This window comes from Phyllopteryx taeniolatus, chromosome 14 (assembly GCF_024500385.1).
Source record: "Phyllopteryx taeniolatus isolate TA_2022b chromosome 14, UOR_Ptae_1.2, whole genome shotgun sequence".
NCBI classification, from domain to species: Eukaryota; Metazoa; Chordata; class Actinopteri; order Syngnathiformes; family Syngnathidae; genus Phyllopteryx; species Phyllopteryx taeniolatus.
This window is the reverse complement of record NC_084515.1, coordinates 18,989,146-19,015,714: the sequence shown is the minus strand read 5'-3', so window position 1 is coordinate 19,015,714 and position 26,569 is coordinate 18,989,146. Positions and strand designations below refer to the sequence as shown.

The 26,569-nt window shown below is 45.3% G+C and overlaps 1 protein-coding gene across 9 annotated transcripts in view; it reads right to left on the bottom strand.

The window, feature by feature from the left end:
- The window catches only part of LOC133488463 (laminin subunit alpha-3-like), a 60,914-nt gene that overhangs the window by 15,224 nt on the left and 19,121 nt on the right, over window positions 1–26,569 (bottom strand). For 2 of the 9 annotated variants that reach the window (XM_061796318.1, XM_061796327.1), the window contains exons 10-50: window positions 25,813–25,944; window positions 25,039–25,089; window positions 24,910–24,957; window positions 24,337–24,471; window positions 23,936–24,070; window positions 23,112–23,246; window positions 22,964–23,016; window positions 21,857–21,956; window positions 20,793–20,845; window positions 20,029–20,134; window positions 19,864–19,963; window positions 19,620–19,776; window positions 18,019–18,169; window positions 17,891–17,923; window positions 16,555–16,685; window positions 15,590–15,693; window positions 15,362–15,506; window positions 15,129–15,292; window positions 14,338–14,446; window positions 14,168–14,265; window positions 13,787–13,961; window positions 13,581–13,707; window positions 13,221–13,369; window positions 12,508–12,623; window positions 11,740–11,951; window positions 10,858–11,062; window positions 10,518–10,662; window positions 10,119–10,259; window positions 9,153–9,314; window positions 8,262–8,363; window positions 8,089–8,172; window positions 7,694–7,924; window positions 4,794–4,907; window positions 3,805–3,923; window positions 3,640–3,720; window positions 2,896–2,996; window positions 2,377–2,430; window positions 2,153–2,304; window positions 1,001–1,111; window positions 811–922; window positions 575–739 (exon numbers count right to left, since the gene is read on the bottom strand). In XM_061796318.1, coding sequence (XP_061652302.1) covers window positions 575–739; window positions 811–922; window positions 1,001–1,111; window positions 2,153–2,304; window positions 2,377–2,430; window positions 2,896–2,996; window positions 3,640–3,720; window positions 3,805–3,923; window positions 4,794–4,907; window positions 7,694–7,924; window positions 8,089–8,172; window positions 8,262–8,363; window positions 9,153–9,314; window positions 10,119–10,259; window positions 10,518–10,662; window positions 10,858–11,062; window positions 11,740–11,951; window positions 12,508–12,623; window positions 13,221–13,369; window positions 13,581–13,707; window positions 13,787–13,961; window positions 14,168–14,265; window positions 14,338–14,446; window positions 15,129–15,292; window positions 15,362–15,506; window positions 15,590–15,693; window positions 16,555–16,685; window positions 17,891–17,923; window positions 18,019–18,169; window positions 19,620–19,776; window positions 19,864–19,963; window positions 20,029–20,134; window positions 20,793–20,845; window positions 21,857–21,956; window positions 22,964–23,016; window positions 23,112–23,246; window positions 23,936–24,070; window positions 24,337–24,471; window positions 24,910–24,957; window positions 25,039–25,089; window positions 25,813–25,944 — 4,998 coding nt within the window. Of the gene's footprint in view, window positions 1–574; window positions 740–810; window positions 923–1,000; window positions 1,112–2,152; window positions 2,305–2,376; window positions 2,431–2,895; window positions 2,997–3,639; window positions 3,721–3,804; window positions 3,924–4,793; window positions 4,908–7,693; window positions 7,925–8,088; window positions 8,173–8,261; window positions 8,364–9,152; window positions 9,315–10,118; window positions 10,260–10,517; window positions 10,663–10,857; window positions 11,063–11,739; window positions 11,952–12,507; window positions 12,624–13,220; window positions 13,370–13,580; window positions 13,708–13,786; window positions 13,962–14,167; window positions 14,266–14,337; window positions 14,447–15,128; window positions 15,293–15,361; window positions 15,507–15,589; window positions 15,694–16,554; window positions 16,686–17,718; window positions 17,858–17,890; window positions 17,924–18,018; window positions 18,170–19,619; window positions 19,777–19,863; window positions 19,964–20,028; window positions 20,135–20,792; window positions 20,846–21,856; window positions 21,957–22,963; window positions 23,017–23,111; window positions 23,247–23,935; window positions 24,071–24,336; window positions 24,472–24,909; window positions 24,958–25,038; window positions 25,090–25,812; window positions 25,945–26,569 lie in introns of all 9 variants that reach the window. The other 7 variants (XM_061796319.1, XM_061796320.1, XM_061796321.1 and 4 more) reach the window with 7 other exon arrangements.

The following is a 26,569-nucleotide window of genomic DNA, read 5'->3' as shown; positions in this document are numbered from 1 at the left end:
AAGAATCCCGCCACAGATACGTATGTTTTACGGATTTTATTATAAATAATTCCTCGATAATAAAATTTAAAAAAATTAAAAACAATAAATGTAATTTAAAATAATGTTAAACTAAAAGGAAAAATATATGTGATTAAAAATAAAACCTCTCAGATTTGATGCCAAATGCAAATTAGGAATTAATTTGAATTGAACAAGGAACACATTATAATTTAGCATTGATTTAGGTGATATTTTTAAGTAGTATTTTTCATTATTTTGATTTAACTTGTTTGATTTGAGTTTTTTTTTGTATTAACAGTCAAATATAAAATGTGCTTCTGTGTTTTATATATGTATGACGTCTATGTCTATGTCTATAAGTACCGTATATGAAGCACTTTGTGAGTCGTCATTGGGAACAAGTGCTATACATCCAAATTCACTTGACTGATCTGGAATCAGATCAGATGTCATTTGTTATGTGTTTGTGTATGTTATGTCGTTAGAATGTGTCGGTTAGGTGTTTTCTTCGCGCCTTCCAATGTCTGAGCCTTGGAGGGAGTCTTAAAGGCGAGTTTGTGGCGTTTCCTACGTTTGCTCGCCTTGTCCCTTTCCTTGTCGGCAGCTGTCTTCTGCGGCGTGAAGTTCCTGTTCTCCATCTCCTTCACCATGCGCTGGGCCTCCTCCAGCATCTTGCTCACATTCTCACCAGGCTGCGTGCCGCCGCCGGAGCCGTCCTTCAGCTGGTCCAGCATAGCTGAAAGCATGAAGAGAAGACAGGAATATAGTTTGTTCACGTACTTTCAATAAAGGTTTCACGAGCTTTACCCTGGATTTTCTTGAGCATGTTTTGAATCTCTCGGTCCAAATCCTGAGCTCTCTTTTGGGTTTTTTCAACATCCAGAACTGCTTTGTCAGCATCCACAGCTGTCTTGTCGGCCTGAATGTGAATCAAAACTTTTACAGCAAATGGATGCATTTAAAAAAAAAAACATATAGAGTGTCTATGCTTTATTACCTTGTCTTGAAGAGAGGCAATGTCATCAGAGAGAGTCAGCATGTCGTCTTCCAGCTGCTTGACCCTCGAACTTTGGGCATTGACAGAGGTACTGAATTTGGTCACCAGATTCTGCAAAAACAAAAATATAAATATATATATTTTGAAATAACACAAAAAAGAAATACTGCACCAAACCTCCTCAAAATAATAACATAATAAACATTGTGAGCTGGGCGGTGACCGTTGGCTCTAGGGACGTGGAATGTCACCTCTCTGGCAAGGAAGGAGCCCGAGCTGCTGTGTGAGGTCGAGAAGTTCCGACTAGATATAGTCGGAGTCGCCTCCACACACGGCTTGGGCTCTGGTACCAGTCCTCTCGAGAGGGGTTCCACTCTGGAGTTGCCCACGGTGAGAGGTGCCGAGCAGGTGTGGGTATACTTATTGCCCCCCCGGCTCGGCTCCTGTACGTTGGGGTTCAACCCGGTGGACGAGAGGGCAGCCTCCCTCCGCCTTCGGGTGGGGGGGGGGGGCGGGTCCCGACTGTTGTTTGTGCCAATGCACCCAACAGCAGTTCAGAGTACCCACCCTTTTTGGAGTCCTTGGAGGGGACTGGGGACTGGGGACTGGGGACTCCATCGTTCTACTGGGGGACTTCAATGCTCACGCGGGCAATGACAGTGAGACCTGGAAGGGCGCGATTGGGAGGAACGGTTCACGGAACTGTGTATGATAGAAGTATATTTTCTTGTCAACGTGTTCCACCCAATAGGAATTTGTTAGTTCAATATATTATAATTTTTTTTTTTATATATAACTAACATTAACTAATAATAATGTGTTGCCAATTTTTGGAGAGGATTTTCGAAGTCTCCAAATCAAGTTGAGGCACAGTGTGGGACAAAACGCACTGTGATTGCTTATCAGTGATCCCATCGGGAATGTTTGCGTAAGCGCACCCATCCCGGCGTTTGGCACCCAAGCATGTGTGTGTGTGTGCGCGCTGCACACAGTATGGACATCGGATGAATGACTGTCAAGTGCGTACATTGCACTCCTGGCCACGCACGCGGCATCGGGATGTATTAGATGAGTCTCGACTTGTCAAGCGCAATCCTGCGGCTTCAAATGTCTGCGCTGCAGTCTCGAGGACTTTTTCCCCCGTTACGTTACCTTGGTGTCCGCTACGGCTCGCTGCAGCTTCCTGAGTCTGTCCTGGGAGGAGGCGCCGGCGGCGGCGTCGTCCAGCTGAGCTTTGATCCTCGCCAGCTCGTCGTCCAGCTTCTCCAAGTCTTGCAGTAGCGTTTGCGCGCAGTTATCACACTCTGGAAAGCAAGAGAAGGTTTAAAGTAGGTATGACAGAAACCTTAAGGCTATTGAATTTCGAGTTTATTCACCTTGGCAGTGGTCGTTTGTGTTGGTGTCTCCAGGCTCCAGGGTGCTCTTGCAAACTGCGGAGATAAAAACAAGTACGATATCAATAAATGTATACATTTCGAGCAGGAGTCCCTTTACATTCTGTCTGCCCCTTGACATACTGCTCATGTAGCACCTGCTCACTAGTGCTGCGTGTCTGCTTTTGAACATCCTGGTAATTGGTACTATGTGTCTTGTCACCAGTGCTATGTGTCCACCCTTTCACACCGTGGTCACTGATGCTATGCGTCTGCCCGTTAAGATCCTGGTAATTGGTGCAACGCACCCACTTTTTAACATCCTGCTAACTGTTCCTATTCGTCTGCCCTAGCACACTGGTCACTAGTGCTATGCGTGTCTGCTTTTGAACATCCTGGTAATTGCTGCTTTTTGTCTGCCTTTTTACATCCCGGTCACTGGTGCTATGCGTCCGCTACTAATAATGCAACCTGGCGGTAAACATGAATTGGTGGATGATATCATGAGATGGACTATGTAACCTCCAGTCCTGGGATCACAGGTGTTGCCATTTCCATTGCAATTACAAGGGAGACAGCGTCCTCCCGGAACCAGCGGGTCACCATAAAACCCAGGAGCACACCTGTAGGAAGTACAAAACGAATTAGGTAGGATGAGTAAAAGAGTAGAACTCTATTTTTTTTTTTTTTTACAGCGTACAGGCACATCCGAATTTATTGAGTGCCTTCAATGTAGTACCAAGTTGTACCACAACATGCCGAGCAGTACTGAGGACTACTGGATGAGATATGCGGCGTAATTTAGAGCAAGAGGAAGAGGCCGAGAAGGTCCACAACTAGTTAAGCTCCAGTCATCGTCGGCGTGCCCACAGAGCGGAGAGAATATTATATGATGGTGAGTAGAGTGGTGTTGTATGCTAGGTTTGTACGTTGACGCTCCGTATGAAATTAGGTGGCGGATTTTTGTTGGATGAAACTGAGTGAAAATGTTGGTGTTCAAAGGTACGATGTTGAATTCCTTTTCGTTTGTTGTGTATGTTTGATTTGTTTTCCCTTCATATTTGGAGAAGTGTGTGAGCGAGAGAATAAGAACAGGTGCCAACGAATACTCAATAAAGTAGGTTTGAATAAAAATCAATTTGTTTGAATCAATTGAATTGTGTTCAAAGCGTGTGGGAGGCGTAAAACTAGGATGGTCTCGCTACAGTCCGTTGCGTATTTTCAGCTACAGTGTTGTTGGCGGGTGTGGAACACGTGTCGACTTACTTCTCGCATTTGTCTCCAGCGTATCCTGCTGTGCAAATGCACTGGAAGTCTCCGTAGATCTCTCTGCAAGCGACTGCAAAACTAGGAATGGAAACCCGTGTGTTACGTAAGCACAGGAACTCTGGTTAGGAGCGCTGTTATTTGTTTGTGTTTGTCGTAACTCACCTTTTTGTGGCCGTACTGAAAGGGCAGGGGCACACCTGGCAGGTCCTCAGAGCAGCGTTACCGTAGTAACCTTCTCTGCAGTATTCACATCTGTCTCCAGCTGTGTTGTACTGACAGTTCTAAGAAAAACAAGGAGGACGAAATTGGACTCTGCTAGCCTAAGCTTCGTGGACCATCGAGTGTTTTCTTTCCAACGCGGAGACGCACACCCGCGAGAAGGGTGGCGGGGTTTAAGAGGAGCGACGTCGCTGTCGAGAACGCGTTTGATGTGGGAACTCGGTGTCCGTTTGACTCGTGCGGCGCGCACGCGGCGACGCAGGCCCGGTCTTGCATGACGATAACATAATGGCGAGGGTTGAGATGCTCCAATGTGCACGGGCTCATCCTCCCTTCAAGCAGAATAATAACGACGAGGAGAAAACCACGACGCCACTGGAAATACTTGTGGTGTTTCAAAAAGAGACTTTCAGAAATCTATTTATTTTTCTCGTGATGTAATTTTTGTCATATTGATGCCAAAATGACAAAATCAAGTTCCACAAAACGGAAGAAAATAAAGGTGAGGAACCAGGATTTTTTTGTTGTATTCTGTGGTTCAGTGTTTCCCAACATTTACTGAGCCACGCTTTAATTTATTAGAAAAATCTCATGGCACACCACCAAACAAAATGATCAGAACTGAAATAAATGTCTCAGTTTACTCCCAAATTTGCTTTGTGTCAAATGTCATATTTAGTTGAACGCAAAGCTCTTACATCTTACAGTGAACCCCACCTATTTGCGGTTCGCCGTTCCCGAATCAATCGTGTTTTGTTTTGGTTATTTGCTGAACAACTCACACATTCAGCAACTGAAGAAAACAAAAAGTATTTTCCTGAGTGTAAAAGTATGAACTTTGGAAACAATAGTTAGTGACTAGAGCATTCAATGTAATAGAGTACTTGAGTACTTGAGTACTTGAGTACGTGAGTAGTGCGAGTGCGGCTCACCAGGCACCTCCCGCTCCAGTCCTCGCACTCGTCTGCCAGACCGTTACAGTCACAGCGCACGCAGCGGCCCGGGTACGACCCGCTGCCGTCTCGGAAGTATCCGGGGGCGCAATTCTACAACAACAACAACAAAAAAGGGGGGAAAAAAATTGGATTGCACCCAAGCGACCTTAAGCCAACATATTGATTATAACGGCAGATTTGCGGAGGACAAATGTAAAAGCTCTTTATTCGGAGACGCCCGTCAGAACGCTGAAGTTGAACTTGAGAAAACGTGAACTGACAAGAGCGCACAGCCTTTGCCCTTTTCCCAGATAAAGAAACACACCTCATGACCTATCATTTACCTCAATCCGATTCCCGGCCGAGTCGCCGCTGACGGAAGGAAAGAGGACCGCCTGCCCCCCGTCGCTCCCCTGCTCGTTTAACCTCGGATACTCTACCCACTGGTCGGCCTGCTGCCTTAACCGCCATCCGTCGTCGCGTGTGCCGTAGCGGGGCCGGGACGCCCCTCCCCGAACGGGCCTGTTGCCGGCCCAGCACAGCCCGATCAGAGACCCCCACAGCGCGGTCCTGAGCAGAACCCCTCCGGCGTTCCGGTGTCGTGGCATCGAGCTCGCCGACATTCCTGATGTTTAGCCCGTGTGAAATAAGGCTTGACTTTGCCCTGCTTCAGCCTCTTAAACACACGCACACACACACACACACACACTGACATTGAGGACACGCCCCATCCCCAGCTGAGTAACTGCACTGACTGTACGGAGGCACACAAGCACGCACATGCAGGTGTTTACGTGCGCTCTCATTCCTCTTTCAGTCCCCTCTCTCACATACGCATAAAACTCTTGATTCACAAGCATTGTGAGAGATCATCAGGTTACTGTAGGAAATTGTTCAATTTCACTTAATTGCCCGAAAAGTTAGTATTGATTTACAGCAAATAATGTATCTCTGTTCATCTATCTATGCCAGCGACTTATAGTGACAGGCAGAACAATTAAATCGAGAGGTCAAGAGGTCATAGCTTCCTGTGAGTACATCAGCTTTGTGCTCGACAAAAAAAAAAAAAAAAAAAAAAAAAAAAAGGACATTTGTGAGTAAATTGAGACGACGTCATTATTTTAGTATTTCTTTGTTTTGTGAGAAAATAGAAGTTCATGCAAACTCCACACAGGAGGGCTGGAGTCAAGATTTGAACGCAGAGCCTCAGAACGTGCTCAGTTCTGGCTTCTGGTTTCCATTCTCTGTTTGTATCTTATTGAGCACTTTGTATTGCATTATCAATGTACGAAAAGTGCTATATAAATCACATTTGATGTCATTTAGTCTATAGCGCTTTTCATGAACATAGTAAGAATGGCATCTACTGTGTCTTGACTATTGGCTTAGTATAAGAAGTAATAATGTTATTTCGAAGTGGAAAATCAATTGTACTCTTTACAAGAGAATGTGTGCGTGTGTGCGTGTGTGTGTGTGTGTGTGCGCGCGCGCGATTTACAATGGTGTCAGACACCCTCAGACAGTAGAGTCACACCTGAATCACGCTGTGCAAACAAACGCACACACGTTCGGGTGTGTCTGCTGGACTTCCAGACACACACACACACACACACACACACACACACACACACACACACTCTTGATCTCCAGGGGATTGAGTGCATACACAATCAAACAAGTTTGATGAGTAACAGTGAGGTCAGGTGAGGTTTCCCAAGGCGCTGCAAGGAGACTCAACTTCCTCTAAATTGACTAAATTAAAGGTTGCATAATGTGCAATTTCCATCCATTCATGCATTTTCTCGACTGCTTGTCCTGATCGGGTCGCGGGTGAGCCGGCGCCGAGCCCGTGTGAGGGCAATTTTGGAATGTGGGGGAAGCTGGAGTACCCAGAGGAAATCCACAGAAACACGGCGGGGAGAACGTGCAAACTCCACACAGGAAGGCCAGAGCCAGGATTCAAACCCAGGACCTCTAGACTGTGGGGCAGACATGCTAACCACTATTTCATTGTGCTGCCCTCATATACAGAAATGGAAAACAAACACGAACCCGCAACAAAGAGCCCCACAGACAAAAAGGAATGCATGTTACCAAAAAATAAAAATAAAAAAATAAAAAAGGAATTTACGGTACAAACACTCCTTTTTCCTTAACAACGGAATGCTGGTACCGACTCAATGAGTTGTCGCCATGCGGCAGTGATCCCGGCTTTATAATGGCTAATATTATGTCTGCGTGATTGTGCTTTTCATCCCATCCTAGCCCGAGGCCACGTAGTTTTGGCCGGCTGGTTATTTTCCAGCAGCGCATTCCGCCCGAGTCTCCTCAGCCGGTGACTTTGGCCCCCCCAGGCAAAAGGGTGCGATGTTTAGTTTGGGCGTGTCAGGACAACCTTCGAAGAACGAAGAGGAGGTCCCGCTCCTCCAAGATGACACAACACTATTTCAGTCAACACCTGAGCAGGAGATCCTCCCCGGTCTTTCTCAATGGGTACGAACGGAAGAAGTTTGGAAACGAGGACAGCTGCCACGCATGGCAACACATGCCCCGAAACGGTTAAAATGCTAATGCCAAAAAACAAGACAAAAACACGAAAGATCGAACCGTGGCTGTGACCTCAGTTCAGCCATCATTGAACTCTGGGACGATCTGAGCAAGAAGCTTTTTCTTTTTTTTGTCGCACTTACTCCATTGGACGCAGGCGCACAAAAGGTCACAGACTTAATTGATGGGCACGAATGCTAATACCGCTCGACCAAATTGGCAAACATGCGCGGCAAGCCCTGCGAAAATCAAGATATGGCAGTTTTTGTGAGGTTGGGAACTGTGAGGCAGATGTGCCTTTACTGAATAAAGAAGACATAGCTCCTGTTGCATCAATATCTTTTCCTCACCTCGCAGGAGTCTCCGGCGTACTGCGGGGGGCAGGAGCAGACCTCCACAGTGTTGCCAGGACCCCCAGTCCCAGTGTCGGTGGCCTCCTCCAATCCCACCTGGCCCAGACTAAGTCGCTGGCTCCGCGTAAAGTACAGGGCTCGGATCCTCAGACGCGCCAGGCCCGCTAGGACCGTCATCAGCTGCTCTCTGGACACGGGCCTGTTGGTGCCGGCATGGCGCCAGTTTCCCTGTGGACAACAGACCACGGGTCGGTAAGTAAGTAGCACAAAGTCAAACAAAAGTATTGGGACATTGCTGAATCCCTAATCCAGATCCAGTTTTAAACTTGATTTGATGATTCATTTGCAACTTCAAAATGGGAACATTTGAAACTGTGTTTTGTTTTATTGACCTCAACAAGGCGGACTCTGCCCTGATACAGTCTGTCTGGCAATGGGACTTGAGGAGTTAAATGGATCAGTGTCATGTCCTCACTCTGGGGAGGAAACATGGAAATGACATCAGGAAAACAACAACAACAACAACAACGTGAAGGATAAGAGTCCAAAATAGAATTTTACATACATTCAGTAGGACATCGGGTGTTCTGTCCATCAGAATCATTCCCTCACTGGGAAGGCCAAAGGATTTGGTCTGGTAGGTGAGGAAACCACCATAAGATGACAACTGGGAGGATAATATTGGGGTTATTCGAATATGTCGATAGGAATAACTGATGATGAGCTCATTGAAAGCATGCACCACGGAAAACTCATTTGAAGAATTTTTTTTCTTTTCTTTTTTTCTTGTTTAAATTAATCCTATTTGTGTTGTTTAATGGATGGATGTTTTGTTAATCAATTATTGAAGTATGTTTTTTTTTGTGTGTTTTTTTTTTCTGCATTGGTCTTGGCTCTGAATTTCTGCGCTTACAGTCCCGTTGAGCAGCATATCAGTTTGAAATATTGTAGGCGGGTAATTAAACAAGAAGAAGCGGCTCAAGATAGCGTTCGCGCAAAGAGCTTCAGGTGTTATGCTGTGCTGTGAAAAAAAAAAAAAGACAACACTCTATTTTTTTTTTTATTGAGAACGGTGCAATGTATTATTAAAAGCTGCATTTGGGTACCGGTGAGTCATCCTGTTCCAGGAAGAAATGTGGTCATTAAAAAAAGAAAAGAAATCACCAACAGAATATAAAATCTAATGTAATGAACCGGTATTTAAAATAAAATGAAAAATATGATTTTTATTTTTGAAAATGTGCATACAATCTATTGATTTAATTACAAAAACTAGCAAAAAAATCATCAAATCTTGTTAAAAAAAAATGGTGGCGAGCCTTCTTCTTCAGAGAAGAAATGTCAAAATTTGGGAGAAAAAGGACGGCAACTTTGGAACGGAATCGGTGTGTGACCTGCAGTGAGCTTGCTTTTATGCTGATGCGGCAACATGAAGTGAGCGCAGCCTCGGGCTCACCCTGTTTCCCTCATATGAGGCCGGCGCCACCCAGTGCAGAGCTCCAACAGAAGCAGGAAGCTCCTGCACATCGGCCACCGCCGTGTCACTGGCCGCGTTCAACACGGACGGAACCTCTCGCCGCTCGGAACTTTCCAACGTCCAGCCACGCATGTCCGCAAACTAACAGCAGGAAAGATGGAGAAGTGGCAGGGGAAGTCAACGATGGCGCAACATGATGCATTGGCTGGTTTCCTCCCACATCCCAATAAATAATAATGCACAGCCTATAACGATATATGGAGATAGAGCGAACGATAGATAGAGATAGAGATATAGAAATAGATATAATGATATATTGGGATAAAACGCTATATACAGTAGCGATAGAACAATATATAGAGATGTATCACGATACAGACATAGATAGAATGGAACCCTATGTAGAGATAGACAGAAACATAGAAGGATAGATAGGTGGAAATGGACAGAACGATATACTGTACAGAGATTTATTAATATATAGAAAGAAGAATTGAATGATATATCGAAATAGACAGAACCATATATGGCGTTCGAGAGACAAATGACAGAACGATATATAGAGAAGGAACAATTGAACAATCTATAGCGATAGATAGGTAGAGCGATACAAAAGGTAGAACAATAGAGGTGGAACAATATAACAGAGTGATAGAGAGCTACGACCGTGACGACGGAACGATAGAGGGGTGTAAGTAACTATAGGGATGTAACGATAGAGACATAAAAGTCGCGATATAGTATGATAGATAGAATGATAGAAAGATAGAGATATAACAAACCGATATAACGATCCGACCGACAGACGGAAAGACGGACCGATGGCTCGATGGATACGGAGCGGAGCGTGTTTTTGGACTGCTGGAAAGCCCACGCGAGCACGACATGGAAGAATGCAAGTGAACGCCGGCAGACAAGAGGCCCAAGACTGAGAAGGGAAAGTACCTTGCTCCTGCGTTTGCCGGAGCTCCGACACGTCTCAGCGGCTCCGAAGCAGAAGCAGCGGGTGCAGCCGTGAGTGTCGGACGGCTCAAAGTGGAAGGAGCCGTCCCGACATGCGTCGCACCGCACGCCGGCTACATTTTTCTACACACATTTGAGGGGAAACGGAGCGAGTGACGTGAGGACAAAGTCGTAGAGCAGTCGTAGAGTCCCAACCACTGTGCCGCTGCTCTCTAGTGTGTCATGAGGAATTATTAGACGTACCTCACTCCAAATCCCGTAATGATGTCATAAAGACAAAACAATTGACAGCAAAGCAGGCAAATCGCACAAATCGCGCCATTTTTTTGGGGGGGAGGGGGGGGGGGGAGATGAAACAAACATTTGGTGTGCGTGGCGTACCTTGCAGAGACACTTCCCCGTTTCGGGGTGACACACGTCGGGCGTGACTCCGCCTCGCTCGCAGTCGCAAGGGACGCAATCGGGAAATCGGTAATAACCTGCGGCGCATCGGTCACACTGGCGTCCGCCAATCCTGGGCTTGCAGCTGCATGCAGACGCGCGAAACCACAAGGTCAAATGTTCGCAAAGAGAAGACGGATACACAGGTGAATTGAAAACACAGTTTATGACACTGTATTTGTATATATCAACCACGCGGGTTGTTAAACAAAAGAATCCAATAATAACTGCCAAATGGGAATCCATAATAATGCGTCACAAAGCATGAGTTTGTGTTCACCCGCACTGTCCGGTGACGCCGTCGCAGCCGGGCCCGGCGTCGGCACGGAGGCCGTTCTTGGCGCAGTCGCAGCCCTCGCAGCCCAGCAGAGGATGAAAACTGAACGTCTGGTTCTGACACGAGTCGCAGGCCGGCCGGACCGTCTGAGGCGGGCACACGCAACGACCCGTCACCTCGTCGCACAGTCGGCGGCCGCACTCGCACGCTGGAGAGGAAGACAAATACTTCAATGGCACGTACGGTGTTCGTCGTTCGCCGCTACGTCGCAAACTTTTAATAATACTTTTGAACATTCATCATATGAACATTTTGGACAGACGAAAGCCTCCGTGTTCGTTCAAACCTTTTTCTAAATACCAAAATTAGAGTCGGGTGCCTTCTGTGTCGTATCGGTTGTGCGGCAAGATGCCGGGCAGCACTGAGGTCGACCGCAAGAGTTGCTACATAATTAACAGCAAGAAGAAGAGGCAGAGAAGGTCCCCAACAGAGGTCCAGTAATACAGTAGTTGTTCCCACAGAACATAGATAATACTGTCTATATGTTTGCTCTGTTTGTACGTGTCTCTGCGTGTTTAAGTAGCAGTTGCTTGAGGGTTTCCAATTACCGTAACATCTATGTTACTTTGTCCTGTTAGCCGATCTATGGCGTTTTGCATTGTAGGCTGGACTCCCGGACCTTTGCGAGAGAATATAAAGTTTGGTCGAACATTTCGGTGTGTAACTATACAACACAACGTTTCATTCTCTTTTGTTTTGCAGTAAACGGTGGGTCTGCACCGTATCGCTGTTCTAAAAGGCATCCGCTGTATATGACTAGCTCCTGTATTGGATCTCAAGCAAAGCCAGTGGATGTACAGAAAGTCAAGCTCGCATTTGACTCACGTCGGCAGTAGGGGAAGCCATAGTACCCCGTGGCACACTTGGTGCACCTCAGACCGATGACATGAGGCTTGCAGGGACATTGTCCTCCGGCCGGGTCACACGCGGATCCAGCGGACCCCGACCGGTCACAATTGCAAGGCAGAGCGCCGTCGTTGTAAAAGGCCACCAGAGAGCGCGCGGAGTCTCTGCAGAATTGCGAGGACGTTCCGGGGCTGAGGAAACATGAGACAAAAGGTTTAGATTGAAGTCAACAAGTTTATGTGAAATTGACATTGCTGCCAAAATCCGGATCCAAATGAAACCCGGTTTGACGCTTGGCCTTTGACAGTGATATGTTTCCGTTAACCCCTTTATATGGTATTCGTCGGTCAGCCGGCAGAGGCGCCAGCTCAACGGCTACCCTTACGATGATAAGCTGGAAGAACATGAATTACATACACAGAATTTCACCAACATTTGATGGGACTCTTAAACATACAGAATTGGCAACAAAACAAGGTTTGAGATCAAAAAGTACAGACAGGAAGATTTTGATATCGCCTCTAGGAGGCACCAGTTAGTTGCACAAGTCTGCTTTCCTGTCGGTCTGCTGTTGAAGCTTACCGCTGATTGAACTACCGAGAAGCGGCTTAATGCCCTGTCCAGAAGAAAACAAAAAAATCCAACAAAATCAAATACACACTTAGCCGCTTAGCTAAAGAAGAGCTCAGGAGAGCAAACAAACAACGTTTTAAATCCTTCAAAGTGCCATTGGAAGTGACCACCTACTCAAGAAAGAAGCCCTCTCCTATGCACTGCTGGATGAAAAGCGCTGACGTATCCAGAGGCTTCTCTCTCAGGAGGTCAGGGGCGTAACGACTCTCAGGAACCAGCGATATCTGATCCTAGACAGAAGAGTAAAAAAAAGCTGACCCGGGGGGCGAGAGGCGGGGTACGCCCTGAACTGATCGCAGGGCACAAACAAAACAAACGCCATTCATACTTAGGCGCAATTTAGAATTTTCAATGAACCTATTGTACCCTGCATGCTTTTGGGGTGTGGGAGGAAACCAGCGTGCCTGGGGAAAACCCACGCAGGCACGGGGTGAACATCTCCAACAGCTCCACAGAGTAATACAACAAATTTCACCAATAAAATATAATACAGCGGACCGCCACTATTCGCAGTGAAAATCCGCGCCGATTATAAATGCATTGAAAATGTATTTTTATTATTCATTCATTTATTTAAAAAAAAACTTTTTTTTTTAAACCCCGAAACAATTCTTGAATAAGTGGGCATGAAGCGCCCACTAAGCGTTTTGGGGGTTGGTTCCCCCCCAAAAGAAAATTCAAAACAAAAAGACACAAAAAAACGGAAAAAATAAATACATACATAAATGATCCCCCCTCCTGCCCAAAGTCAGCTGGCATAAGCGCCAGTTCACCCGTGACCCCAACGGTAGCAAGCGCTATATAAAGTGGATGAATAAACCACCCACCAGAATGAGTGTCTTGCGAGGAGGAACAATCACAGAGATGCTCGGCAGCTGCCAAGATTGCCGAGCAAAGTCGAGGACGGTGCGCCCGTCGGCGACCAGCACGTCTCGGCAGCCTGACGCCGAGGGGCAGAACGACGCATTTATGGAACCTGCGGGAAAACCACAGGGTGCATCGGAGCGACCGCCGAGAAAACAACAAGCCAGAGCCATTCATGGACATGCAGCCTCTGCCGAAGACTGTCTTAAGTAGAAGCCTCAGCCTGCTAAATTCGAAAGAATGACACTACTATATCTGGAAAACAAAGTAGCAGGTACAAATGTCAGGCTCCTAAAAAACATGGTGATGGCAGCTAAGCTTACCTTTCCAGTTATAGCCAGCATCCACCCGAACTTCCACAGGAAAGGAAACGTGCTCGGGCTGGCGATAATGCACAACAAGCAAATATCTGCCAGGGAGGGGCACCTTGGGAGTGAAGCGGATTTCCGTCTGGAGGATCCAAAGAGGATGCCTTAACAACGACCCATGTGAGCCAGTCAAGAGGAAGAGGCGACATATTCTCAGGTACCTGAGGGTATTTGAGCAGGATCTTGTCCCCGCGAGGGGATAAGTCTGACTGTCGCCTCCGCCGCCAAGCCGCGTCGTCTCCTTGTTGGCGAGCGGTGTTCAGCTTCCCGTCGCGGGCTGCGTGCAAAATCCAGCCTGGCAAAGGCTTGTCCGAGTGACTCAGAACACAGTGCTGACTAGAACCGTAAAACAAACATGCGACGTCACGCCAAATGCGATACTGTATACATTTTGATTGAGGTATTTCTCAATATATAGTTAATAGATATTTCTCTTGGCTCAATAAAACCTGGTCTAGATGTTCCTAACGAAGTAGCTGCTGCTCTCTGTTGCAGGATTTAGGTAACATCTGCAGTTCAACACCAGTTTCAGGATGCATTACCTGTCTTCAGTGAAGCGACCGTGAGTGGAGACGCATAGCACCTTGGCCTCCACATAATCCATGGAGAACTCCTGAGCAGGAACTGCGTACACCTTGTGCTGCAGACAAACACATTGTTGACTGAGCATCTCCAGAAAGCCAGTTGCTTCCTCCCCAGAAATGCGACTCACCAGCAGGAAGGAGGCGGCGGAGGTCTGCAGGAGAACTTCCGTTCTGTGAGCCAGATGCAGCACGGCCGGCTGATTCCTGCCGTCCAGCGCCGCGCTCCGGCACAAGAAGCTGCACAGGTGACAGCAAAAAGCAGACAATTGATTTTTGATGAGTTTCAAAAAAAAAAAGATCAAATGTCTATTCAAAATATGGAAACTACTTCATTAAAAAAAAAAAAAAAAACATCTTTAGTCGATGTAATTTTATTTATTTTACAAATAAATAAAATGACAGCATTCTGTCATCTACTCTTGGAGTGGCTTGGGTGAAAAAAAATTGTTGTGGATTATAGTTTTAAACGATGACTTGATGCGATAAATCAATGGAAAATATTTCATCCATTAACCAATTTTGGGGAGGGGAAAACGGCAATTATTATAACCAGCTTGATAAAAATATATGAAAGAAATGTTAAATATGTCAAATTGCATACTCATAGATTTGATCATTTTATTATTTACAGTAAATAAATGACCAATTATTGAATCAAATCAATGATTTTTTTGTGAGATTGTTTATTTGACTAATGTTGCTTTATTGTATTATTTCCAATAAATACATTTGCTATTTAATTATAGAAATTGATTTTAAAAAATAAATACGGTACTTAAAACTTTACAACATTCATAAACCAATTTTAGGAGGGGGGGAAAAAAAAGATGCAGCGATTATTACGGGACTCTTGATCACGAACGCATGTGCTAACGTTTACGTACGTGGCCCGACCGGGCTCAAATGCGGCAAGACTCACCTGTAGTCGCAGCCGTAAACGTTGGCTCTGGCTCGCGTCTGTCCACCGTGCTGGACACCCACCAGGATGTTGACGTTCTGGACACCGTCCACCTCGCTGGCGTACTCCAGGACCAGAGCGTGAGGTCCAGGGTGAGGCACACGCAGACTGAGCTGCAGCTGAGACTGGGGGGGGAGGGGGATATTTTACAAATCAATGACAGAAGAGTGTCTACGAACGCGTTCCTTTCCCACCTGTGCGCCGTGCAGAGAGGCCATCTCGGGGTGACCCGGGGTGGGCCGCCGCACACGAGCCTGCCTCCTCTCGCGGCCCCTCCGGCTCGAGAGGCCCGAAGCCGAGCCGAACGCGTCCATCGGCACGTGCTTGTACAGCAGGCAGCTGGGAGACACGGCGGCCGCATCAACAAACAGCCAAAATCGGATGCGTGCCTCTTATGAATGGAAACAAAGAATATACATCACTTTTGATTGCTTTGTGCTGTGGGAACATAGGTGCAGGGCTCTGTGATTTCTCCTTGCAGCAGCGGCGCCTCGTAGTAATCCTGAGGCAGCAGGACCAAATAGTCCTGAGGAGCCAGAGACATTCTGTCATTGGAGCGAAACATTTGGGAATGACACTGCATGGCAAAAAAAAGCGCCGGGACAAACACAACCTCTTCACTGCTTCATCAATCGCGCCGGGCGAGATCTGCAGTGGGCAAACGTTTGTGTTCAAGGGGCACATTGGCTTTTTACAACCGACAGATGGTATATACCGCTCATTCCGAGATGAGGGAAGCAATTGTTCGAAGGGGAAAATGTGCAAGTGAAATATGTAAAATAGTAGCGCTAAGAGTTCTGATGTTTACTCTTATAGTATAGTTATTAGTAGCAGTAATGAATTGTATTTTAAGTCATGAAAAATGATTTCAAACATTATTTGATAATATTAATAAACTATGTTTTTCTTAAAATAATACATGAACTAATTGTTTAGTTAAAAAGGAAGAATTCAATAAATGCATGAATGCAAATCTAAACAATGCTAAATGTACAGTATATATAACACTGGTTATTTTACAATAGTTTTAAAATACAAAATTAACCAATCATATATTGACATAGATGAATGAAAAAAAAATGAGTAAAACATTAAATTACAGTGTAATTAACCAATTTTAGGGGCAAAAAAATAAATAAATGAATGCAACAAATAGAGGACTCTGGATAAATAATAATAATAAAAATGTAAATGCTCGGAATAAAAACGCAGTGGGCACCCCTGCCTTTTTTTTTTTTTTTTTTTTTATAAATTTGGGACTATTGTAGACTAACAATTTTGCGTGGGTGTATTATATTCATCACACATACCGTAGGAGTAATAGCGAGGTGTCACAAGACTTTAGTGTTTCTTTGGTAAACGTTTCTCCTCTTTTATTGCCACTCACAAGCAGAAGCCCCGGAGCTTTGATGCGGACGATCCAGTTCCCAGGCGTCAACGCAAAGCCGTCTCCGGGCACAGTGAGGAATGAGGGTTGCCGACTCGGCGGGAAAACCACTTCCTTGCTCTGGTGCGACGCTGCAGGAGCACAAACGTGACGTTCGATGATACACTTGTGCAAATGCAAATGCAAATGGGCCTTTCGGGCCACAATTAAGGGTTCATTTTGATCAGTGATTCTCAACTGCTGGGTTGGGACCCAAAATTGGGTTGCAGATACTAACTACTCTGTGTGGGTCAAAAATGTACAAAATAAATTGACAGGCTGTACAATAAGTCAAAATTATTTATATTTTGACATTGAATGTCATTTTGGGGCCTTATGCAAAATTAGGGCAATTATACTATTCGATTTTATTTTATTTCACACACAAATTATGGTGCGACTCCTCAATTATGTAATAATGCGCTCTGAAATGAAATGAACGCTGCACACGTCATTGTGTGCATTTGTGTTTAAAAATATATATATATTTTTTTATTCAATGGCTAATGCTGGATTTACACTGCATGGTTCAAGTGACACAATTCCGATTTTTCCTTTCAAGTGGCACAAATGTGACACGCACGGTGTACAGAGTAAAAGAAACGCGGAATGGGCTATCTTCAGATCGGAATCATGCCTCTTCCAAATTTGGAGGACAATCTGAGCCGTATTGGATAACTGCCGCTGCGGGTGCAGCGTAAATGCACATATCGGATATACCCCAACAATGTCATCTTGACAGCACCAAGATAAACCCATCGGTGACGTATACACACGCGTGTGTGCCCGAACAACACAAATAAACGCATTCAAATACACTTACTGTAAATCTGAACTATAGCTCAAGCATCGACATTTATGTGCAATTTGGGTTGTTTCATGCTTTCCGTGGGTGTAAACAAACACAGCCGTACTATGTGTCACTTCAAATGTGGAAATAGACAAACCCTCCAAAAAATCAAAATATAAGCGCTAAGTCGGAATTGGGCTCTTGAAACCGCAGTGTAAAAACCAGCTTTGGGAAAACGCGGGTCCCAAGCGAGACCAACTGAGAACTTCTGAATTGGATGATTGACTTCAGATGCTTTGATATGTCAAAGGTCGACTGTCAAGAGGCCGACTTACCTGCGCCGCCTCTGTTATTAGCCGCCTCGATGCTACCACTCACACTGGCGCGGCTCGGGTTAGTGAATCGCAGCACCACGCGGAATAACTTGTGCCTGGCATCTTTCGGCTCAACATGCACCGTTACTCTGACTTCACTCTGCAGGGGGGACGACAGCGACAAACAACTGACCGGATGAGACGTCGGAGGCGCTTCGGAGAGGGTCTTCGGGGCAAAGCGGTTGCGCAATCACAAGAGGGTTCATCAACACACGGCAAGCCAGGAGAGGAGAAGGCGGCCGAGCGACGCCCACCACTTACGGTCACAGCACGGCTGCGAAGCGGCTTCGTCCGCCACTGTGACCCTTGCCCTCAACCGCGTGGTCCTCCCCTTATAGCGCAGGGTGGCGTAGCGCATTACAATATGGAAAGTACCGGCAAAGCCGAGGGGAAGAGTGAGGATCACCTCTGGCTGAAAAGAAACAGCGTTAATTGCTACCCACAGAAGAGATTGTTGGCGGTTTGTTATGTTGCAGTACTCACAAAAGGTTAAGGATATTCGGCTTTTGGGGGACATTTCAGTATGAACCGAAAATGCACTACAACCTTTGGAGGTCAACTTCTCCTGACAACTTGCTATTCTCTAACAAGGACCTGAATGACAAAACTCACAACAGTTCTCCAAAACTTCCAAGGCCCTGCGCTTCTCTGCCTTTCTGTGACTCTTCCAGTCCCTCTGTTGCCTCCTGCTGATGACACTCTGACACTCGAAGCTCAGTGGCCATTTCCCTGTGAGAAGATCCCGTTTGAAGCCTCCCAATGTTGATCACTTGTTAGGCGTCGGCATGTGAGCGGCATGGTGGAGCGGATTGTTTAAATGCCAATTTGAATTGCACCCGGAAATGTAGTGGGCCAGTCATGGATCAAACACGCTCATTTTGCAACTTGAGCATTGAAAAGCTCTGAGAATGACAGCTTTTACAGCTGTAAAAGTTCGATTGCGTTCATCCGGAAATTTTCACCTGAAAGCCAAAGACCCCCAACGTTTTGTGAGTAGCGCATATCATATCGTACGGGAAAAAAGCAACATAAAAGGTTGAGGAAGAAGAAACAAAAATAAAAAGAACTATTATTGAGAAACTGCAGAACCCAAGCAGACTGAGCGGTGCAAATGGAATCAGATTTTCTCTCGAGGAGGGCAAGGAGCTATTTCATTGAGGTGAGGCATTTATTCGTTCACGTGCACAATGCATGCCGTCTTTTAGACAGAGGTCAGTATTTCAGGAAATAAGAATGATAGCAATATTACAAAGATATTTAGCCCATAATAATGACAGTATCACAACACAGTGATTGTCCTATACTCTATCTCTTACAACAACAACGACAACACATGACGAAAAAAATGTCTTCTTTATTAAAAATGAGGCATGTTTTTCAGAACCATAATTTAGGCGATGACATTTTATGGACTTGCATATTTAACAAAAATGACAATACAGTGTTTGCCCCACACAGTTGTGATTGTGTTTTTTTTGGGGGGGGGTAACCAAAATCACATACTTCCTGATTTTGTGCTCAGGCCAAAACAATGAAAGTATTGCTTTGATGCCAAAGAACTATGTTGAAGTAACATGAGGAGCTTCATTTTCCCAAAAAGTTGTGCTTTGTCACCGCCTTGTGGCATCTAGAGGCATTTACAAGCCTTTTGGGGGGGGCTGTCAATCACTTGTGGATTTTCACCCTTCGCGGCAGGGCCTAGTCTTTTTTTAAACACCGCATTTGTTTTCCAGTATATCGCTACTGTTTTCCTAGAGATAAACATACAATCATCGTACACTCATTTATTGGATCAATATTTATTCCCACCCCTAATGAACAATATGATCGGTTATCACTACACAGATCAAATGCACGCTTACCTGCGCAGGGGAGAGTTGAGCATAACCTCTCCAGCTGAATTCTGGGAACTCTTGGGGGTCGTAACCAAACCGCACTGGTCTGGAGTTTGGTGCGGTGCCATCCTCCACCTCAAACTTCAACTGATGCAGCGTGGGGAAATAATAACTTAGTGCGGGCCTGAGAGGGAACACCGTTGATTCGAGTAAAAATCGTGTACAACATTCTCCACGTGCAAGTGCAATGAAATATTTGTAAAAGTCCTACTGCGTGCATTTCAGGCCGACTATGTTGCTGCGGCACCGACACTGGCCGGACGTCGCGTCACAAGTCGCGCTGATGGCGCCGCCCGCGTCGCACTCACAACCTGCGAGGCATAAATGTCACGGGAATTATTCTGAATGGAGAACGAGTATGTCACCTCGGACTCACCTCGGCAGCCGAAATAATTCTTTTTCTGCAACAGGAAGTAGCCGTCATGGCAGGAGTCGCACGTACGGCCGCCCACGCGAGGCTTGCAGCGGCACTGCCCGTTTCTCTGCGGGGGGGGGGGGAAACCCAAAACAAGTCAATGCAATGTTGTTTGTAGAATGCCTCTGGTTTTCAAAACAAGGCATAAAAGAGAGCAATTTGAGCAAAAACTAAGAGGAATTCAAAGTCCCAAATTCAAACAAACATTAAAACAAAGCGTATCAAAAGGCAATAAGATTAAAATGAAACCAAATCAAAATGAGTGGACGAGACAGGAGGTTCAAATTGCGCTTCACTTTGACTACTAAAAGGCAACCGCAAGCAGAAAGGTCTTCGGTCTTGGTTTAAAAGAAGTGAGGCTGCAGTTTTCCGGCAGATAAACGGAACGCCGCCTCCACGTGTTCGGTTCGAGGGGACAGAAAGCTGAGCAAGAGCTGTTGAGGGTTCATATCGTAGCAGCAGATCGGAAACCGGCTCTTCATTCAAATCTCTGTTGCGGCATCTCGAATACATTCGCACGTGTATCTATTTGCATTTACAGATACATCAGAATTACATTGTGGATAAATACAACTAAAACATGAGAATGGACTATGCTTTTTTTTTTGTATCATTAAAAAAACACATTTTGGGCTTGAGACCAAAATAAGCATTATGAATTCAATTCTTTGAAAATATAATCGATGGTAAACATGGCTATAGGTTGTGTCTCAAACTGGAAGTACCTGCTCACACTCTGCAACACCACTCAGCGTTCCTTTGACATCACACCTGCACTCTGGAATGAAATACACACGAAAAAATGAAAGGGAGAGAGGGAGGTTAGGAGCTGAAGAGACTCTTGATTGCGGGATGAAGTCACTTTCATGCGTGAAGAGCAACAGAACAAAAGCTCACCGGGAGCTTTAATGGTAACCGAGTGAAATGAAAACATCCCCGTAAATGTCCGGGCGCAAGCAACCAGAGGCATTCTTCAGATATTCAAATATCAGATATTTCCCCACCTCATCGTAGAGGTCACGTTCTTGCTACAGAGCAGATTTGTAAGAGGGGAAAGGTATCCAAGCAAAGCATGAGGCCCGGGCCCTTCTTTTTTAGATGCTAAAAAAAAAAACCACATTTCTCCATGGAAGCATTCTGCCTATGGGGTACAACATGTTTTTCCATTTTGTCTTTTTTGATGTGTCACATATCACATTTCACAGAACTGCACAGACTACTACAACCCTGTAAAACGTGCAAACAGAAACAACTTTCACTTGACTTGCATTAAGTGGCAACACGTTCAGTGTCTCACTGCTTTGAATGTGAGTCGAAAACACTGAAAGGTTTCATGATAAGCTAGACTGGGTGAAGATCCAGAGCGACTTTCAAGCAAGGGCCGCCGGACCACACTGTCTGGAAGACAGGGGCAACACGTCTGCGAATACGTCAAAGCCAAAAAGGTAAGCGAAGCTGCAATGTGTTTTGTCGGCTGCGCTCGCTAACAGTGTGAGCTTCAGTGAGAAATGTTCATCATTTGTGACATCCAAGTATATACTACATTTATTGTTTACTTTTTAAGATGGCCTCATTAATGGGCCAGCGGTATTTGGCTCAATTGCATGAGACATGGCCAGCCCCTAAAAATGGGCTAATTTCAGCCAGACAAGAACGACAGTATGTATAATGTTTATGATCGTACTCGATCCTTGTGGTATTTTGACAAAAGTATTTTGTCACGGACATGCTATAAAGACACCTGGCAACTGTTTTAAACGGTGACAAAAATGTCTCCTTTAAGAGTTACCTTCACAGCCATACGTGTTGTCGGCTGCCAAGTTCCAGTGAAGAGGCTTACACCGGTCACATGACGCGCCCTCCGCGTTGGCTCGGCAGCGGCAAGATCCCTGAAACAACACAGGAGTCATCGGTCCACCCCAATGTAAAAGAACCTTTTTGCTTGGTTTGTTCGGGTTTTTTTCCTATTATGATCGAAATCAGTGCAATTGTCGACTCGGGCCTGGCGCAGCATCGCTTCGACTTCTCGTTTTGCTTCCTTCCCGCGAGGTCAGGAAGTCGCTTTTCCTTCATTGGAATTACAATTACGTTTCAATCAGTCGGCCGGATGCGGTTTTTGCAACACAGCTGCGTTATCCGTTTCCAAAAGACAAAAAAAAAAAAACATCCAGACCGTTCACAGAGATAAATTATTGAAAATATAAAATAGCTTAACAGCTAATGCAGCAGTGTAAATACTGAGTCAACCATTCATACTCATGCGATTCTCCTTGAACCATTTATAAAATAGGAAATTCAACATTTGAACTCCCTGAAAATATAATAATAAATTCTAAAATAATGACAAATAATTAAAAGTACAGAAAATATGTTTTGACTTTTGTCATTTTTTATTATTATATTTATAACAATGATACATCCAATATACTTTTCTTGCACTTCATTTCTTTATCATCATTAGCCCCCTTTGCTAATTGGCTGGGGGGAAATCACATGGTACTACTACCTTATGATGAGGTGATCGTGGTCCATCGTTGGCTGAAGTTTAACTCAAAAAGCCATTGTTTTGTTTTGTTTTGTTTTTCAATCAAGGATTGCCAGAACGATTGTGGTTTTATGTATTTGTTTGTAGCAGCGCAATTGCTCAACAGATATGGCGCAACAAATGATCATTATGCTGGGATGTATGTACCAGCTATATTGGTCAGCTCAAGCACACCACACACTGCAAGAGCAGTAAACACACACGCTGTTTTTTTTTTTTTTTACTCACCATGTGAGGGCTCGCTCACATTTCAAAATATCAATTACGATATTCAAATTGAGTACGGGTGCACTCCGGTTCAGTTTGACTGCATTCGTGTTATTATTTGTGACCTTGTTGACGAATGCGTACCGTTTGAGGTTCCATGCTTTCTGTCCCATACGGATTACACTGACTGATGGAGGCTGGAAGCACAGAGTGAGGGATGAATCGATATGAATAAGACTGAACCAAAAAACTAAAACAACATTACAGTGTTGTTTTATTTTGTGTATGTTACCCGAGCACGAGGGGAACCCGAGTCCCGAAGCGCAACGGTCACACTGCTGGCCCACCACCCCAGGCAGACACGGACACTGGCCTGACTGCGGGTTGCACACGGCGGCGTACGAGCCCTCCCGGGAACACTGGCAGGCTGCACAAATGAAACATGCAAAAGGTCACATCCATTCACATATGCGCTCCAAACACTTCCTTAAAAGGAAGACGGGCGATGGCGGGCCTCTCAAAATACTAAACCGATTTGACGGAGGATGTGCGCCGCGCGCGACAGCGTGGGAGCCCGATAGGGGCGGAGTAGAACTTTGTCCGAGAACGAGCCCCGGAATCTGCCCAAAATGTCCGCTGCAAGCCGACACGGCGGACTTCCTGTTCAACTTGCGGAATGGGTCTTTGAGAATCTTTCGTGCACGCCGTTATGACAGACATTGCCACCCAATTGACCCAATTGACCCGTGAAACTGGTGCCAAGGGTTCATTTCTTTCCAACTTTCCAGGGGGCGCTGTTGAGTGACTTTTCGGGGATCGCGGTACCTCTACGGATACCAGCACAGTCGCAAGTCACGCAACTTTATAGCGACGATATTTAATAAACCGTCACTGTCGGGCGGAAACCTCCTATGTCCATATTTGGTCAATTTCACATTTTCTCCTCAAATCTATCGTTCTCCATTGGTCAGTGCCCACATGGGTTTGTAATTGATTTTACAAATTATCGAGTGCATCATCCTCTTCCATTCATGCTCAGCTGCAAGTTTGCGACTAAAAGTGAACTTGTATTACATGTTGTACTAAAATGCTGCATTCGTTTCTGCCACGACTCACCGGTGCATTGCGGGTACCCGTGGTAGCCCGGTGCACATTGCTCACAGCTCTGTCCGCCATAGTTGGGCAGGCAAATACACTGACCGCTCGCACCGCAGACGCTCTCAGCCGCACCGGCTCCATCACAAGGACACGCTGGAGATGACAAACATCCAAATGTTTCAGCACTGGCAACCCATGAACAAGACAACTGGTTCATATTGACCGAACCCGACTTGTTACTCATTGTATCCTTTTAACGCGTTTAAAGCGACCTGATCGTGTTGAGATGATGATGGGAGTTCTCTTGGCTGGCGATGACAAGGTCATGCATGACGCACATGTTAAAGCAGCTATCAATTCTTTCTCACAAAGCCCGATAAGATAGGGTCACGCAGTCTACGTGTGTGTATTTGTCACACCGTGGCAGTCGGGGAAGGAGCGGTAGCCCGGGCCGCAACGGTCACACTGCTGGCCCGACACGGCGCGACGACACAGGCAGCGTCCCGAGGCGTCGCACACTTCGCGCTCTGTCCCTCTGGAGTCACACGTGCACCCTGCATGTGTGCGCGCGCGCACACACACACACACACACACACACACACACACACGGGGCAAAATAAATACTGTGACTAAGGACCGATAATTGACCCTGAACTGCTTCTTCAGGTGCACTTTGCTCATTTGGTGCTACTTTCGTGTGTTTGTGAAAGTCAAGGATGAAGTCAAGGTCCAGAGAACCCAAAAACGGGAAAAGTACATTTCCATGGCTAATGATAGACGAGAGGTTAGCGCTCCGTGAATCGTGCACAGGTGGAAATATACTGCATTTATCATAAGATGGATATTTGTAAACTGTTTAAACACCTGCAGTTTTTTTAAATATAAAAATAAATGTTTATATTAGTACACACACAGATAATATAATAGACATGTCAATAATATTTAATAAAATAATATATATGTATACTTATATCAGGTCTCGTCATACTCACGCTGACAACTGATTGAGCCAAAATAACCCACAGGGCAGCCAGTAGGCACTAACCATTAGAGAAGAAATATACAATACCATTAAAATACTATTACTATTATGGTTATTATTAGTAATAACATACACTTACCTATAATAGGTCCTGCAGGGGATTTGGTAGTGGTCTGGTACTCAGGATATCCTGGTTGCAAATGCAAAGCACACCAAGAGAAGAAAATCAATCGATACATTTTTTTTTTTTTGGAAGAAGAAGAAGAAAGTACGTACTGTGTACTGTATATAGGCCCCTTTCAAAGCTCTCAAGCTCGCCATGCAAACAATTAACACGTGTAAAATACACACACATAAAATAAGTAAAGACCTGAAACAATAGTGTCAAGAAAATTCCCTTGTAAAACCTGCAAACTGCTTCCAAATGTTCCATGTGACTCATCCGTTTCCATTCCCAAGTGGTTGCCACTTTACAGTGCACGAAAATTGCTTTCAAATGATAACGAATGCAAAACACTCAAAAAGTCAAGTCAACCCCGGGAGGAAAATAAAAACTGAAAAAAAATACTCAGAGCTTATCTTTCCGCCCTGGCGGAGATAAGATGAGGAAATGCTACTTGTGTGTCTAATATGGGTTCTTCTGTTGGAATGGTGTTCAGGCATGCAGAGTTTGAGACATATGGACTCAACTTTGACTTAATGCATGTCTGGAACATTTGCCTTTGTCACCTTGAGGCAAAAAAAAAACAAAAAAAACTGACTGAGAGAAAACAAAAGGCTCAACATGAAACAGGAGCGGGTTCGGGTTGTCACTCAATCAGCTGCCGCAGGTCACATGACACAAAACGCAGCGCACATACTGTATGTTTGTTCGCCTGCTTCCGACGTGGACTGACATCGGAAGTGAACTTACGAATGCACTGAGGGTAGGAATAGCGTCCCTCTGCACAGCGCTCGCAGTTTCCTCCTGCAAACGGCGCTTTGCAGATGCACCTCCCGGAACCCGTTTCGCAACCGGCCGCGGTCCGCTCGTCGCATCTGCAGGCTGCGGACACGCACGCGCACATGCAAAGACAATTCAATATTACTGCAAAATCCAATAAGAGTCAATGAAAAGTGTGTATACAATATTCCCCCTTGACTGCAGTGCTTCTTAAGATGTGTACGGACGAACCGCAGGGGTTCAGCGAGACGCTCTCAGGGGTCAAGACACGGAGGTCAAGACACAAGCGCGTGTCCGTTCCGTTCACCGCCGCTCGTACGATTTGTGATAGCTCGCGACGACGCTCTCGGCGCGCTCACCAAATCGAAGAAAACTTTTGTGATACGCGTAACAACTTATCTGTGTATGGCAACAGCCAAAGTTACAATGATTTGCAGCGAACATCCAGTGGGTTACCGTGAAGTTTTGGATTTTGGGGTCAAATTCATGATTTGTTGGTTCGTGCACTGATGTAATACTATGATACCTATGTTTGGAAGTGCGAAAAAAAAAAACATTTCATTTTAGAAATTACAAATTGCATGCACGTACGCACTTTATGGGGTTTAGTACCTCTGGTAAGGTTAAGAAGCACTGCTTCAATGTTTCAATGGAGCAAATTTGGAAAGACACAACCGCAGCAATAGTAATTATACTAATAACAATTATAATAAAAAAACCACAATAA